Source organism: Pipistrellus hanaki, assembly GCF_964339955.1.
Source record: "Pipistrellus hanaki genome assembly, chromosome: 6".
NCBI classification, from domain to species: Eukaryota; Metazoa; Chordata; class Mammalia; order Chiroptera; family Vespertilionidae; genus Pipistrellus; species Pipistrellus hanaki.
In genome coordinates, this window is record NC_140508.1 from 59,114,660 (window position 1) to 59,129,492 (window position 14,833).

Consider the following 14,833-nt stretch of genomic DNA (forward strand, 5'->3'; position numbering starts at 1 on the left):
AGCTCTCTTGATGGTGGATTTGGCTTATTTCAAAACTAGATGCACAGCCAAAACCGGTTTGGCTCAGTGGATAGAGTGTCGGCCTGCGGACTGAAGGGTCCCAGGTTCCATTCCGGTCAAGGGCATGTACCTTGGTTGCGGGCAAATCCCCAGTAGGGGGTTTGCAAGAGGCAGCTGATCAATGACTCTCTCATCGATGTTTCTAACTCTCTATCCCTCTCTCTTGCTCTCTGTAAAAAATCAATAAAATAATATTTTTAAAAAACTAGATGCACAGAAACAATGGGTAGGGCTTGCTTAAGGCAAAGATAAACCTTTCACTAAAAAATTATATACCTGGGGTATGACTACCCACCATGTCCCTGCCCAATTAAGAATTTGTGATCAGATCACCCGCTGAGGTTACTTTTCATAGAGCCTCCCCCCCCCCCCTTTTTTCTCCTCCACATTATAATGGGATCCCTACCATCACCTACAGTGGCTAACACATGATAGTTGATCAATGTAAGTTGAATAATTGAATGATGTCTTTAACAGCTTGGAAGTATAAGATCTTATGATTGCTTTATTATTCCCCATTGTTCATTATCTGTGAGAGACATTTATATAATAAGTAAAAACCCATAAGGATTATCTTAATAATTTGGTCTAAAAATACTCCCCTCTGGATTATGTTTAGTCTAAATTTTCTAAAAATAACTTCACCTGTGATGTCAGCACTGCCATTTGGGAAGTAGGCAGCTGTTTCCAAAAGTTTTAGACAGGTATTCAGATGACCTGGGCTCCCTGTTATTTATTAGATGTTATATATTGTATAGAGGATATTGACACTCCTCTATAAAATGAAAAATCTCACATTTATTCTGCCTGCTGCATAATCATTATGTTAAAATGAGATCATTTCTGTAAGAGCACTTGGGTCCTTAGCACTGCAGCAGAGGCGGGAAAAGCTCCTGCCGCCGCTGCTGCACTGGCCAGCCCTGAGCCCAGCTTCTGGCTGAGTGGCGCTCCCCCTATAAGAGCACACTGACTACCAGGAGGTGGCTCATGAGTTAAGCATTTGCTCCTGGTGGTCAGTGTGCATCACAGCAACCAGGCCTACTGTGGTTGGTTGGCATATTAGGATTTTATTATATAGGATACTTAGTTTCTTCTTAAATGTTTCTTCTTAAAGGTATTTACAGGTGCAATTTATCCTTTTATTGTCTGTGCAGGAGTAAACTCTCTAATGTTTTATTTGCATCCTGTATTACATACAATGCAACACACATTTCCTTTGTCCAGTTACTTTTTAAAAAATATATATTTTTATTGATTTCTTACAGAGAGGAAGAGAGAGGGAGTTAGAAACATTGATGAGAGAGAATCATCGATCAGCTGCCTCCTGCACATAACCCACTGAGGATTGCCCGCAACCAAGGTACATTCTCTTGATCGTAATCGAACCTGGGACCTTTGCAAGCCAATGCTCTATCCACTGAGCCAAGCCGGTTTCAGCTGTCCAGTTACTTCTTGATGGCAAGAAAACAATTTGTGGGTTGAATCGTAGGTATAAAATGTGTCATTCTTCACTATCAAACAATCTAAAAGCACATAAAACTTGAAGTGATTCTGCAGAATAATGACTAATGCTCACTTCACAAAAATCCAAAACTCTGTTTTATTTCCATTAATAAGTGGGTAGGGAGAGTAGGAAGGAGGGGAGGGAAGCAGGAGGGGCACAAAGTCTGAGGCAACTCTACAGTCTGCTCTGTCTCCTGGTTTGAATCACTTCTTCACGCAAGGTGGTAAACTGAGGTCTAGAATGGCCAAGCTGTCATCTCCTGTTGTGGATGGATTCCATAGAAACATGAACAGAAAGGCCACACACAGTCCCCCGAGAGCCGCCCCCTTGTGCATTTTCACCGCTGAGATGCAAATACCCCTTTTCTAACCCAGCAGCTCGGTGGCTGCCTTGAGGCTGCAGGTGTGTGCATTCTTAAGTTGCCAGGTGCTACAGAACTCAGATTTGCCAGTAGGCTGCTACGTTTATATCTTCAGGCAGATACTTGACTGGAAAGGAGTGCAGATGGCCACAGGAGTTCAGAAACATGAGCAAGGCACAGAAGATGGATATAGGGAACATGACCACAGTTGCCTTTCTTGTTTATCAAATTAAAATCTCTCACAGAAATAGAAATTGAATTTATCATCCTCCAGATTGGAAAAGTAGGTCACTGCTGAGAGAGGTAGAGACTTCTTTTCCAAGTAAGCATTTGAAAAATGAAATCATTTTTCTAAAGATTACGGAATAACAACCATTTTGACCCCAGCCATGGCCACAGAGCAAAACGAAATATATTTGGAGAGAATCAAATAAGACTTCAGAAATCTGGGTTTAAAGCTGCAGAGTACATTGAAAAGAATGTATGTGTGGCTTTTAAATTTCCCTTCTTTTGAAATTGTACACATTCTCCCAGAGAAAGTAACTGATTAAGGAAACTTTCATTCCAAGGGGTGAAAATAAAAAGACAATGAAGGAAGAGCAAGCTAGTAGCAATGTCTTTTGTCCTGAAAAGTGCTGTTACGTCTTGACTCAACAAAGATATATCTAAAGGAGGTTCCAGCTCTTTCCTTTGCTCCCTGCACCCCCTGACCCCCTGGAGCCTGTCTTAATGCTTATGTGGCAAACAGCTAGTGCCCTCTGCTGGAGAATAATCAATAGCACTGCTTCCCTGTTGTAGAAATCAGAATTTAAAATTTTGGTAAAGACAGGAAAAATACTCATTGTCTGCTCTAATCTATTATAGTCTATAATGATATTTTATTTTCTAAAAGCTTGCAAATAAAACTGACATCCTGTCAAGTAATTAACAGAATAGTCAATGTTAACAAAGATTATTAAAAGAACTTGAACAAAGCCAATGAATTCAGTGTACATTTAAACTATTTAATAGAGGTATTTGTTGTACATGTGGTTTTAGTTTAACATAAACACAACAATTTCTCTATGAAAAGACTTAACCTGAGTTGGAAATGAAATCTGAAGAAATTTTAATTCACAAAAATAACTCTTCAAAATATAAGCAACGATTGATCCGAATGGAGGAGTTTCCTGAAGTTCAGGGCTCAGACCCAGGACAGGAATGAGGGAAAACTCCTTGTAGGTCGAAAGCTCTGCTGAAGTCATAGGATTGCACTTGCGGGCCCTTCACCAGAGTGAGCTTTCTCAAACAGCCCCGGAAGGAGGTCTTGCTGCTCAGGCAGTTTTGCTTTACATCAGCTGTTGGGAAAGAAGTCCTGGTTAATTTGGTTAAATGACGTGGACAACACAATAAGAACAAAAATAAACTCAACTGGTTTTTATATCAAAATTAGAATAATATTCTTCCACACATGTGGCTTCTGTGATAAGTCAATGAAAATTTAGCATGTAATAATTTAAAGGCATAGTTGTGTCTTAAAATGTCATAAGGTGTTTATTTTATCATTTTTAACAGTTACTTGGAACATCTGAAAATGCATAATTCTAACCCAAAACTGATATGAGAGGATAAGATATGTATTTGTCTTCTAAAATGATCATCCACCCAAAAATGATTCCTTATAAGGGGACTCATCTAAGGTGACTTGCCTCGGTAAACCCACCCCACCCCCACCCCAGCTTCCTTTGCATCACATCCAATATTCTCCGAGTCTTACCTAATCATCAATTTACATATGTATTTTAATTTCCCAAGAACTTCCTAGGTATTTGAAATAGCCTTTCTAAAATGGTAAAAGATTTATCACCCAAACAATGTATTTTTCTTAGTCCCTAGTCTGTATCCATCTGAATTAAGACTTCCCCTAGTGACAAAGCCCTGGAAAGTGAAAGAGCAGAGCTGACACCCGTACGTACCGGGATAGCCGCCAACATAAATGGGATTGTTGGTGTCCACCGAGGTGGACTGGATGTGTGGACTCGCAGCATGAACAGCGTTCCCATCCACGGCCAGCACCACCCGGTGCTTGCTTTTGTTCGCCTGCAGAGTGTGCCATTTTCCATCACAGAGAGTATGGGGAGCTTTGGGCTCGTATGTGGCTGTTATCCTACCAGCGCCATTGTTAACATGAAACAAGAGCTAAACAAACGACAGACACAGCACGTATCTTAGTGAAGTTTTCCATATTTAAGGAACACAGCCCATGTCTATAAATCACTTTAAGTGGATAAAATCTAGCCTTTTGCCAACAAGGAGAGCAAACTAAAAAACAAACACTTGTTTTTAAAAATAGCCTCTGAAAGAATTCAGATGCTATCTTATCCTTGAAATTTCAGGAAGGGCAAAGGCCACCTCTCATGGGAACAAGCTGAGCCACCACCTAACTTAGCATTGTGTCCTCAAGTCGATGCTCCCTTTTCAGGACACCAGGAGCTGATGGATTCACTGAGGGTGTCAGGGCCTAGCAGTTGCTAGCACCTATGGAGCAACATTTACCAACTCCATCTGACAAACTATCGATGCTCCACCACAACCACAACGAGTGGTAGCAAAAAAAACCCTAAGACTTGAGAGAGATGTGAGGGAAGAATTATAAGTATACTGTTGAAGGGTTCTTTTGTATGTGAAGCTACTCAGTATTATTTCAAGGTAGATGTGACAAAGATGTATATGGTAAACCCCGGGGCAACCACTAAAAATGTTTTAAAAGAACAATAAAATAAGCCAGTAACAGTGGTAAAATACACAGTACATCTAACATTACTTTTTTTTTTTTTTTTTTTTGCAACTATTACAATGTGGAGAGCGGCTACAGCGTTTGGACAGGTTCAAGTCTGGGACTAATGAGAGGGCAGCATATTCTTTGTGGCAAAGCCACGTGCAAGTCCCAACACAATTATAGCCAAAGGCTATCATTGTGAGCTTGACCTTATGGTCTGAACCTGTGGTCTCACGTGGCTGAGTGATATGGGCTGTAGGAGGTGCAGCAAGTAAACATAGCTTGATCAGGTGCATGTAATTGAGTAGATTTAAAACCTGCAAGAATATTGTAAACACATCTTTACTTTGCCTTGTGGAATCTGACTATGAAATAAAGCCTTGGCTGGCAGGCTGTGGTGCTGTCTCTCCATCAGAGAAGCAGTATCCCACCTAGACCCAGCTTTATTCTCTTGTCTGTCTTTTTTAATGCCTCACTGCCCCCTCTCAGGATCACCCATGGCTGTGCTGGCTCGTCACATTACACTTCTGACAACATATTCAGATGTCTCATAATTTTCAAAATCCTTTTGAAATACAGATGAGAAAAAAAAAAGTTGGCTATAAGCCACAGGGTAGAGAGCAGCAATATGATGTAGAGGCAGTTTTGTTTGGACATGATGGTGAAGTAAGAAGGACAAGAGGTGCCGAAGCCGGTTTGGCTCGGTGGTAGAGCGTCGGTCTGCGGACTGAAAGGTCCCAGGTTCGATTCTGGTCAAGGGCATGTACCTTGGTTATGGGCACATCCCCAGTAGGGGGTGTGCAAGAGGTCGATGTTTCTCTCTCATGGACGTTTCTAGTTCTCTATCTCTCTCCCTTCCTCTCTGTAAGAAATCAATAAAATATATATTTTTTAAAAATAGCAACAAAAAAAAAATTTAAAAAAAAAGGACAAGAGGTGAAACAAGAGATCAGATAACTTTCTTCTATTCTCCCCACCCTCATTTAGGATCTACTAGGAACCAAAACCCCTGTGGGGAGTAAGCAGGAAATACTAGAAACAAAAGGTAATTTCGGGGGAATCTAGAGCATAGAGACTTGTTCCTTGTTTTTATAGGAAACAGTAGCTCAAGAGCCAAGCATGTTAGTCCTAAACAACTTAGGTTGACCACAGTGCAATAGAAATGGTGGCAGAAATGGTAGAGAGAGGACCCTTGTTCACACCCTGACTCCTCATGTCTTATGAGTGGCAGGACAGACATTCCCAGGTTTTCATAGGACCGTCTGAGGGATACAGAAAGTGGCCAAAGATTAAGAGGCAGCAGTGCCTTTGACAGCTGGGATGGGAAGGCTGGTCTACAAGGGACATTTGCCCAATGTCCAGGAGAAGTTCCCCTGCACTGGCAATGAGGAGACTTCAGACTGCTCCTACAGCCACCAGGGACAACTGGCCAATGCACAAATACAGGCTGTGATTGATGATGTACCTCAACAGCTATCAGGAGAGACCAAGTGGAAAAGAAAAGGGCCAATTAAGGCTCCCTCCCTCTGAATCTAGTAAATAAAGTACACTCGGATCGACTTGGAGAGAGGAAGAATGAGAACTGGCAGAAACTCTGAAGGAGACAGTTTTAAAACAGAAGAGACTAAAGTACTGTTAATTATTGAGATCATTTTGTTCCCAACATGAAGATGGGAGCCTGAAAAGCAAGAGGCGCATACTTATAGGGGGAAAAAATTGTTTTTTGCATTAAAAAAAATTAAACTGTGGTACATCATCCCATGGAATACTCTGCAAATAAATAGAAATGAACTATTGGTACACACAACAACATGCTAAACCACCAGGCAAGGAGGCTGAGTTGAAAAGACAATCTCAGTAGGACACATACTGCATGACTTCATTTGTATAACAATCCTGAAATAACAATTAGGTGAAGAACAGACCAGTGGTTGCCAGAGGTTAGGATGCAGGGAGAAAGTCAGAGGGGTAGCTCCAGGGAGACTGTAGTAATGGTACAATTAAGGGTCTTGATTGTGATGGGGGGTATCTGAAGCTACACATATAGTAAAACACATACATGTATACCTGGCTCAACTTAAGCTCAGTGGATTATGCCAATGCCAGTTTCATGGATTTGAGGTTGCACTAGAATTATGCAAGATGCTGCCACTGAGGAGCCTATGCAAAATGTGAAAGAGGACCTTTCATTGCAACTTCCTATGCATCTATAATTATTTCCAAATAAAATTAGAAAAAAAATGGAGCATCTATTTAGCAACTTAGTTTCAAATTGTTCGGGAAAAGAAGTTGTATTATAGTTGCAGTTTTGCTTTAAATTCAAATTCAAATTTATACATTTAAATTTATAAGGAGTTCTAGAAAAGTATTTTAAGACTAGATTCATGTGCAGATAGGGTCCCTAGGTCTGGCCTTCAATCTGGACCAATAAGTTTCCCAGCCTACCTGCTTCCTCTTTCCCTCACTCCCTCAGCACCCTGCTGCCCCCTGGTTGTCAGTGCATGTCATAGTGAGCAATTGAACTCCCGGTCTCCTGTTTGAACTGCTGAGGGGACACTTTGCATATTAGCCTTTTATATATATAGATGATCTATTTTTTAATATGGAACCTTTTCTCCATTCCATTGAAGTGTGGGTCTAGGTATTTCTACTGTTTCTCAACCACACCTATCTCAGACCCCAGGGCAAAGGGTGACTTGATGGAGATGAGCACCTACCTTGCCATTCACAATCTCTAACCCAATGGCATCCACTTTGGCGCTGCTGATCCCCAGGAGGACGCCGTTCTCTGAGGATGTACGAAACTCAAGTGTGATGTTCACATCTGAACGCACTTTGTAGCCTTCTTTGACTGAAAAACAAGGAAAGCCCAAGTTATGGGTGAGTCCTGCCCGGCCTGAGAAGCTCAGGTTGGAGAGACCCCACCGCCCCACAGTAGGCTGCATTGGCTGTGCATTTGGACTTCTGTCTGAGGTTTGGGAGACCTGGCTATAGTAGTTCTTTCTCTGGATCCAGCTCTACGACCAGCAAGTGACCTCTCCCCTGTGAGCCTCAGCTTGCACATCTGTAAGATGAAGTGACGCTTCTAAAGACACACAATCAGTGGGGTTAGGCCAGACTCTCATCTAGGCAGGCCCATCCTCTCATCTAGAGCCACACAGGTAAAAGGCAAGGGGATTTATCATCTGTGTAAGAATAGTCCATTTATTTACCCAATATCTACATATTGGGTATGACATCATTCACTGAGTATATTAGAGTTCACACAATTTAAAAAAAAAATTTTAATTAAAAATAATTATTGATTTGAGAGAGAGTGAGAAAGAGGGAGATTTGTTATTTCGCTTATTTATGCCTTCATTGGTTGATTCTTGTATGGACCCGAATTGGGAATTGAACCTACAAACGTGGTTTATCAGGAAAATACTCGAATCAACTTAGCAACCAGGTGAGGTTTCTTGTTGTTTTGTGTTTTGTTTGTTTGTTTCTTTTTTTAAAAATTAATTAATTTATTTTATTGATTATGGTCTCACATAATTGTCCTTATCCCCCCATTCCCATCCCAAACCCCTCCCTACATATGCCCCCACCCCCCTGTTAACCATGCCCACTGGCTAGGCCCATATGCATGCACACAAGTCCTTTGGTTGATCTCTTCCCCTTACCCCCATCCTCCCCTACTATCCCTCTGAGGTTTGAGAGTTCTCTGGTTGCTGCTTCTCTTTCTCTGGATCTGTTTTTGTTCATCAGTTTATGTTGTTCATTATTTCCTCAAGATGTGTGAGATCATGTGATCCAAGAAATACCCTTGTAAGAACCTAAACAGCGACAAGCCATGATGGTTATGCTGAGAGGCAAATGAATGTGTTTTTTTTCTTTTTTAAGTGGAGACTTAATTGAACGTTTTTTTTTTTTTATTCAGATGAATAACAAAGCTGAGCTAAATTAGGGATATTAGCAATAGTAGCAGGCAGTTGTTACCACACCCAGGGCTGAAGAAAAAAATGGAGCAGGAGGTAATTACCAGAGCTTGGAGGCACAGAGTGGAGGAGAGAAGTGTACTAGCTTCTCCCCTTCTCACTTCTGCCCCAATCTTCACCAGAACCTTCCTGGAAGCAGAGGGCAAAGTGGCCAAAGAGGTTAGTTCCCTTTGGTTTTCTTAGTGCAAACGGGAAGCTAACCAGCAAATGAAGTATCTGAAATGAGGAGGCAATGCCAGATACATTACGAGGGCTGGTTCTAAGCCTCCAGGAATTTATATTCTAAAACAATTTAGAGATTTAAAATTCTTTGACTTCTAATTGATATTTTCAACAATGTAATTGGGGTTAACTTCTTCATCATTTGGCTGGCTGGTCTGGATATTTTATGCTGCTGACTTTTGATTCAAAGGCCTTTATGAACTTGGACAGGGAGAGCATGTCTTATATAAACGTGGGGAGGCTACAGGTGAAAGCAGGGCCACATGTTGCCAGGAGCTGCATTGCCCCTGGGAATGGAAGCCTTTGTCAGGCCATCTGGGTGACACAGGAAGTGAGAAAACTGTACGTTAGAAGTGGAGAAATCAGAATACGCTGGGACAGGTAACTAAATGGTCTTGCTGCAGCCTTATCCAATGGGTCCTGCCCTGTCATATGACTTTTGGGTCCATATCATCTTACAGGGCAAGAGAATCCCAGCGATGTCTTTTCAGATTGTCGATGATACTTACCAAGAGCTGCATATCCACTTCCTTCAAAGAAAGTTCCTTCTTGGGCCTCTGCATAGCACTGGGCTACTGCAAAAGCAGACACCGGGCTGCCCTTGTCCAGCTGCCTGCTGTTCACTGTCACCTCCCCGATGCAAGCAGGGATGCTGTGGGTGACCTAAACCAAAGGACGTGAGAGGGGATGGCAGAGAATATGACAAAGAGGGCAAGGCAACATTTCCCTATAGTTCCACAAAACACACTAAAATGTTAACATTTGATTTTTAAAATGGAATTGCCACATGAATGTCTAACTGAAAGCTTAGTTAGACTCTTTAAGTATCTTTGCTAGAAATGCAGCATATGTATTTTCTATTATTTTGGATAAATATCATGGAAATTAAGAATGTTTTCTAATCTGCAAACACCAAATCCCTGGACTTGCCCAAATTTCACTGGATCTAAGTAGCTGTGGAAAGACAAATGTTCATTAACTAAGAGGAGGGCTGGCTGGCTTCAAGGGGAAGCCCAAACACACAAACTAGGGATGTGGTTTGAAAGGTTTGCATCTTGCAGCCAAACTCCAGATACAGAACAAGACAATTTAAACAAAAACATGTTCCTCTAAACATAAACGAACAAAAATAAAGGTAACATGGGCCCGATACAGAAGACGCTGCTTACATTTCCAATGTTCCTGGGCCTGTAATCCGAGGGAAGGCCTCCCAGGTACAACTTTCCTTCCACATCCAAGGTGGTGCCGTCTCCCACCATGCTCATCAGCGGGGATTCCTGGCCATCGACTGACATGAAGCCCTTTCTTTTAAAGTACTCTGTCTTGACCTAGAGCAAAATGAAAACATCCATGATTTTTAAGGATGGGAAGACTTTAACAGATGTGTGTTTGCAACTCTGTTCATTAGAGCTGCAATAACCTGGCTGACATGCTAAAGGATGGCTCAGAGTTTTACCCAGCTGGCCTTGCTAAGAGACAGAGCCTGGCAGAAGATGGAAGAGGCACAGGCAATGCATGTTTTAGAAAAGAAAGTGTGCCAGACTCTGATAAGAAAGCAGGTGCCATGATCTCAGGTTTGGGCTATCACACCATGGGTGGCTTAATTTACTTCTTATCAAGGTGAGAACATTTTGGGACCTTTCATTTATTCCACCAATGTTTGCTGAGTGCCTATGAGGGGCCAGGCACTGAGCTAGGTCCGGGAGATATTTCAGGAAGCAGAAGAGGTCCCTGCCTGCAAGGTACTTACGTTCTATAGGAGAGATGGAAAACACAAAGCAAGCTAGAAATCCAAGGGAATAATGTCACTACGAGAGATAGAAGAAATAACTCTTGGAAAGAGTGACCAGAAGCTTCCGGGGAGCATACCGTGTGCCACTTGCCGTCACTGAGCAGCGCAGGGTGAGAGACCTTTGTCCTTCCTTTCCCAAGGTCAAACATGAAGTGGAGGTGGCCCCCGTGCAGCTGGAGCGTGGCGTAATCCACTTGGTTCTGGTGGGCCATGTAGTAAATCAGCCCACTGGAGGCAAATGTCCGGATACTTAGCTGAACCGAGAGCCTGGAGGAAAAGCAGAGCTCAGCCCGCAGAAAAGAAAAAGCTTTCCTCACATTTACTTTCTAAAATAGCCTCAAAGAGAGGATCCAGTAATCATTCCAACATTTATATTTGGCCTCTCAGGAGAGTATGGTTACTGCATGCCCAGTTCTGCCAGGTACTGTTCTAGGGGCTGAGGCTAAGGCAGCGAACAAAGAAAGGTTTCCTTCTCCTACGAAACTAATCCCAGAAATATACCAGAGAGCTGAGATGGGTTGTGAGTCCTACCTCTTTCTGACAGCCAACTGATTGAAAGGCAGCACGAAATGGCTGCTTTGTGCGAGTCCAAACTGGTGAGCATTGGGGACATACTCTGGGGTTCCATCCACGGCACACTGTTGCTGTAAGAGACACAAGACTCTCAGCTGCACACACCTCCTAGAACTCCACTAACATGTGCAGTTTCCCATGAAGTAAACATCTCAGAAGCGACGGTATCAGAACACCAACAACCACAAATACATGTTTTCACTGATTTAATCTTTGTTTTTAAAGAATTTACTGGCCAGCCCTTTATCTGTCTACAGAGGCAATGGGAGTGTCTGTCTTTCCCCTCAATCCCACTCAAGTGGTGAGGGCTTGCTGCCGCCCACCTTCCCCAGCTCGGGAGGGCCTGGAGACATCATTACTGCGGGAACAGCTGCAGCGCAGGCCTGGGGCATCACAAGAGCCCACAGGTGACAGCAGGGCCTCCGAATGTGACGTCTCTAATTCCCCATGGACAGGAGAAGCTGAAGCCGAGAGGAGTCTGACTGCAAGGGGCTCCTAGACCCCAGGGCAGAATGTGAGGAGCCAGAGAAGGTGTCTGGGCACCTGGGCCCCACAGTGCCCTCCACACACTGACCCAAACCAGTGAGGCCTGGGACTCAGTTTCCCAGCGTGGGGTGGGCCGATGCTACTGTCCTGGATGCATACTGGGCCTGGGAAGGAACTGCTTTTCCAAAGACTGCGCCAGCATCCAAATAATTAAGAGTGCATGCTTTCAACCAAGGAAACGGAGAAATCACAAAAGGGAAGAGAAACTGAAAACTAGTAATGCCTGTTGTTAAGCATATTTGCTCAAAACTGGCTTTTCCTAGATTAATCAACTCCTTTTTTTAAAAGCAACAGTGATATGTACAATGGCTTGCATTCAGTACTTACTTTCATATTTCTAACTAAATCCAAAGTGATCATGAATCCTTCCAGAAACTGTAAAAAGCTTGTGGATTGACAGCCAAATGGGAGCACCTGAGTCCTATACTCCATCCATACAGGCTGCGTGCGCCATGTCACCTGTGAGTTTGCTGAGGACCATACCCCTCCCTGCCCCTGCACTGATTTCATCACTTTAACTGTCCAGGCTCCTTTGAAAAGTGGCTTCCAGCTGGCTCTACCAATGGAGGGCCATGCTGGGAGGTTGGAGGGCAGGTGAATGGAAGAAGCTGAGTGCTTCCCCCATCCTTCTGGCTCCCGTTAGCCTCCCTGGCAGGGCCCCTCTTCTCTGTGCTTCCGTACCCACCAGAAGGCTGGCTCCCTCAGCAGTCCTGCCCCCAGACTGTCGGCACCACCTCCTCCCTTTCCGTCACTGCTCTGGTGGGCTCATTCAGCTTCCTCTACTCTGAAACGAGGCCCCCATTTTAATTTCCTCTGGGCTGCACCTGATACAATGAAAGAAAGCCCCTCTTACTGGACGTGGCAGAGGATGAGGTTCTGGCAGGAGCTCGCTGTCCTCTTCCTGACGATCCAGCCTAGGCCTTTCTGAAAGCAAGCAAGTGTCCAAGTCCACGTGTTCATAGCCAACCGCACCAGTGAAATCCAAAGGTCTAGAAACAAAGTGTTTTCAAAATTAAAAGATTGCAAGCTAACATATGAATCAATGCCATCTGCTTATTGAACAAACAAAATCCATTAAAAAATTATTAACAAAACTCACTATCTTTCACAATGACTAGAAGCCCAGATATCCTTATATATTCTCGTTTGATGTTTCTGCCTCCCATCTCCTTCCTGCATTGTTGTCCACCTGGCAACTCCTGAGCATCCTTCAAGAACTGGAATGTGGTCACCTCCTCTCTCAGCCTTGGCTGGGCTGCCTCAGGGCCAGATTCTGCCTCTGGCTCTCACAGCACTGCACAGTGCCTTCAGCCAAACACTGATTCTTTCTTTACAGGTTTCCCTTTGCCAGAAAGTCACAAACCACATTTGTCAGAAGTTTCTTTACCCTGAAGCCTTGAAACATATCTGCTGTCCACACATACCTTATTGGTGCATGCCAAGGACATGGCCATGTACAGCACAGAAACGTTTCTGCCCTACCACAGTCCCAGCCTCATGGCTTTCAGGAACATAAAGATGCTTAATCAGTTAGTTACTAAGCAAACAACTGGGTAAATAAATGTTGAGTGTACAAATAACTAAACCTACAGTCTGAAGTTCTACTTATTTTGAAACCCAAAACAATGTTTTAGTGCAAATTTCAAATACTCCTAAGGGATTCTTTCACAAAGAAGGACACTGAGACCATGAAGGATAAGTCTTTGCTTAAGATCACAAGGCAAGTCAAGAGGGGAACTCCAGACTCCATGCTCAGTGCACATTTACTTTTCCCTGTGCAGACTCTGGTCTGCCCAGGTCCACGCCTGGCTTTCATCCCACCAGCACACTGACCACAGACACAGGGTGAATGGGGAAGAACAAAATGCCATGGGCACATGCTAATTCTCCTCTGCAGTATGAGCTCCACATGGGGGATGGTGACTTCAGTTCCTAATGAGGCAGTTATAGTTTTGGGAGAAGCCATTAATAATCTGAAGCTGCAAGTAGCACATTGTAAAGGCTCCTTTAAATATGTGACCTCCAGACAAAAAGAAACTACCATCACAAAATCTCTAGTCTCTTAAATATATTTGACTTCTGCTGTTTATTGATAGTCCTGTGGAACTAATGTTTGATGATATTTTTTAAAATTTGTGATGACCAGATTTATCCATTATTTTAAATCCATTTAGGAGACTTTCGTGATAGAACAATGGGGTTCACTTCAGGTGCTTGTAGAATTTTAGGCAATCTCAAACAGAAAAAATTAGATGGCAGATTAGTGTCAGTACTGAGTATTAAAAAATCCGGAAGTCACAAACATGCTGAGAGCAGTTATACTTACTCCAGGTTAAAGATGAGGTTTCGGATACAGCCATGGAAGGACCTTCTCATCTGGAGCATCGCTGCCCCCTCACCCTCTGGAACCCCTCCTATGTACAGGTTGGACACATTTATTGTCATGCTTTCTGCCAATGGGCCCAAGTTCATTTCGACAGGCTTTGTCTCATCCAGTTGGACAGTGATAATTCTAAAAGATTGAAGAAGAAAATAAAAGAAATATGATACTTAATTCCACAAGTACGTATTAAATAATAAAAGTTCCCTGAAGATAAAATTCAACCTTGTGTGTGAATAAAAAGGTGAATTGAAAGTTAAAACCTACAATTGAACATTCTCCAAAAATGAACGGAATGTTATTAGATACTAGAGGTCCGATGCACAAAATTCATGCATCGGAGGAGGGGGATCCCCTCAGCCCAGCCTGCACCCTCTCCAAACTGGGACCCCTTAGGGGATGTTCGACTGCCCCAGGGATCAGGCCAAAACCAGCAGTCAGACATCCCTCTCACAATCCAGGACCGCTGGCTCCTAACTGTTCACCTTCCTGCCTGCCTGATCACCCCTAACTGCCTCTGACTGAAAGCCTGATTGCCCCTAACTGACTCCCCTGCAGGCCTGGTTGCCCCCAACTGCCCTCTCTGCTGGCCTGGTTAACCCTAACTGCCCACCTTGCCAGCCCAGTCACCCCAACTGCCCCCCACTGGCCTGGTTG

General features: G+C 43.4%; 1 protein-coding gene across 2 annotated transcripts in view; it reads right to left on the reverse strand.

Annotated features, from left to right (window-relative positions):
• Nucleotides 1-2,912: 2,912 nt before the first annotated feature.
• LAMA1 (laminin subunit alpha 1) overlaps nucleotides 2,913-14,833 on the reverse strand; it is a 128,445-nt gene continuing 116,524 nt past the window's right edge. For both annotated transcript variants that reach the window (XM_084887735.1, XM_084887734.1), the window contains exons 55-63: nucleotides 14,123-14,308; nucleotides 12,650-12,785; nucleotides 11,209-11,321; nucleotides 10,755-10,944; nucleotides 10,055-10,213; nucleotides 9,395-9,548; nucleotides 7,401-7,534; nucleotides 3,881-4,103; nucleotides 2,913-3,262 (exon numbers count right to left, since the gene is read on the reverse strand). In XM_084887735.1, coding sequence (XP_084743861.1) covers nucleotides 3,102-3,262; nucleotides 3,881-4,103; nucleotides 7,401-7,534; nucleotides 9,395-9,548; nucleotides 10,055-10,213; nucleotides 10,755-10,944; nucleotides 11,209-11,321; nucleotides 12,650-12,785; nucleotides 14,123-14,308 — 1,456 coding nt within the window. In that variant the 3' untranslated portion in view covers nucleotides 2,913-3,101. The remainder of the gene's footprint in view (nucleotides 3,263-3,880; nucleotides 4,104-7,400; nucleotides 7,535-9,394; nucleotides 9,549-10,054; nucleotides 10,214-10,754; nucleotides 10,945-11,208; nucleotides 11,322-12,649; nucleotides 12,786-14,122; nucleotides 14,309-14,833) is intronic.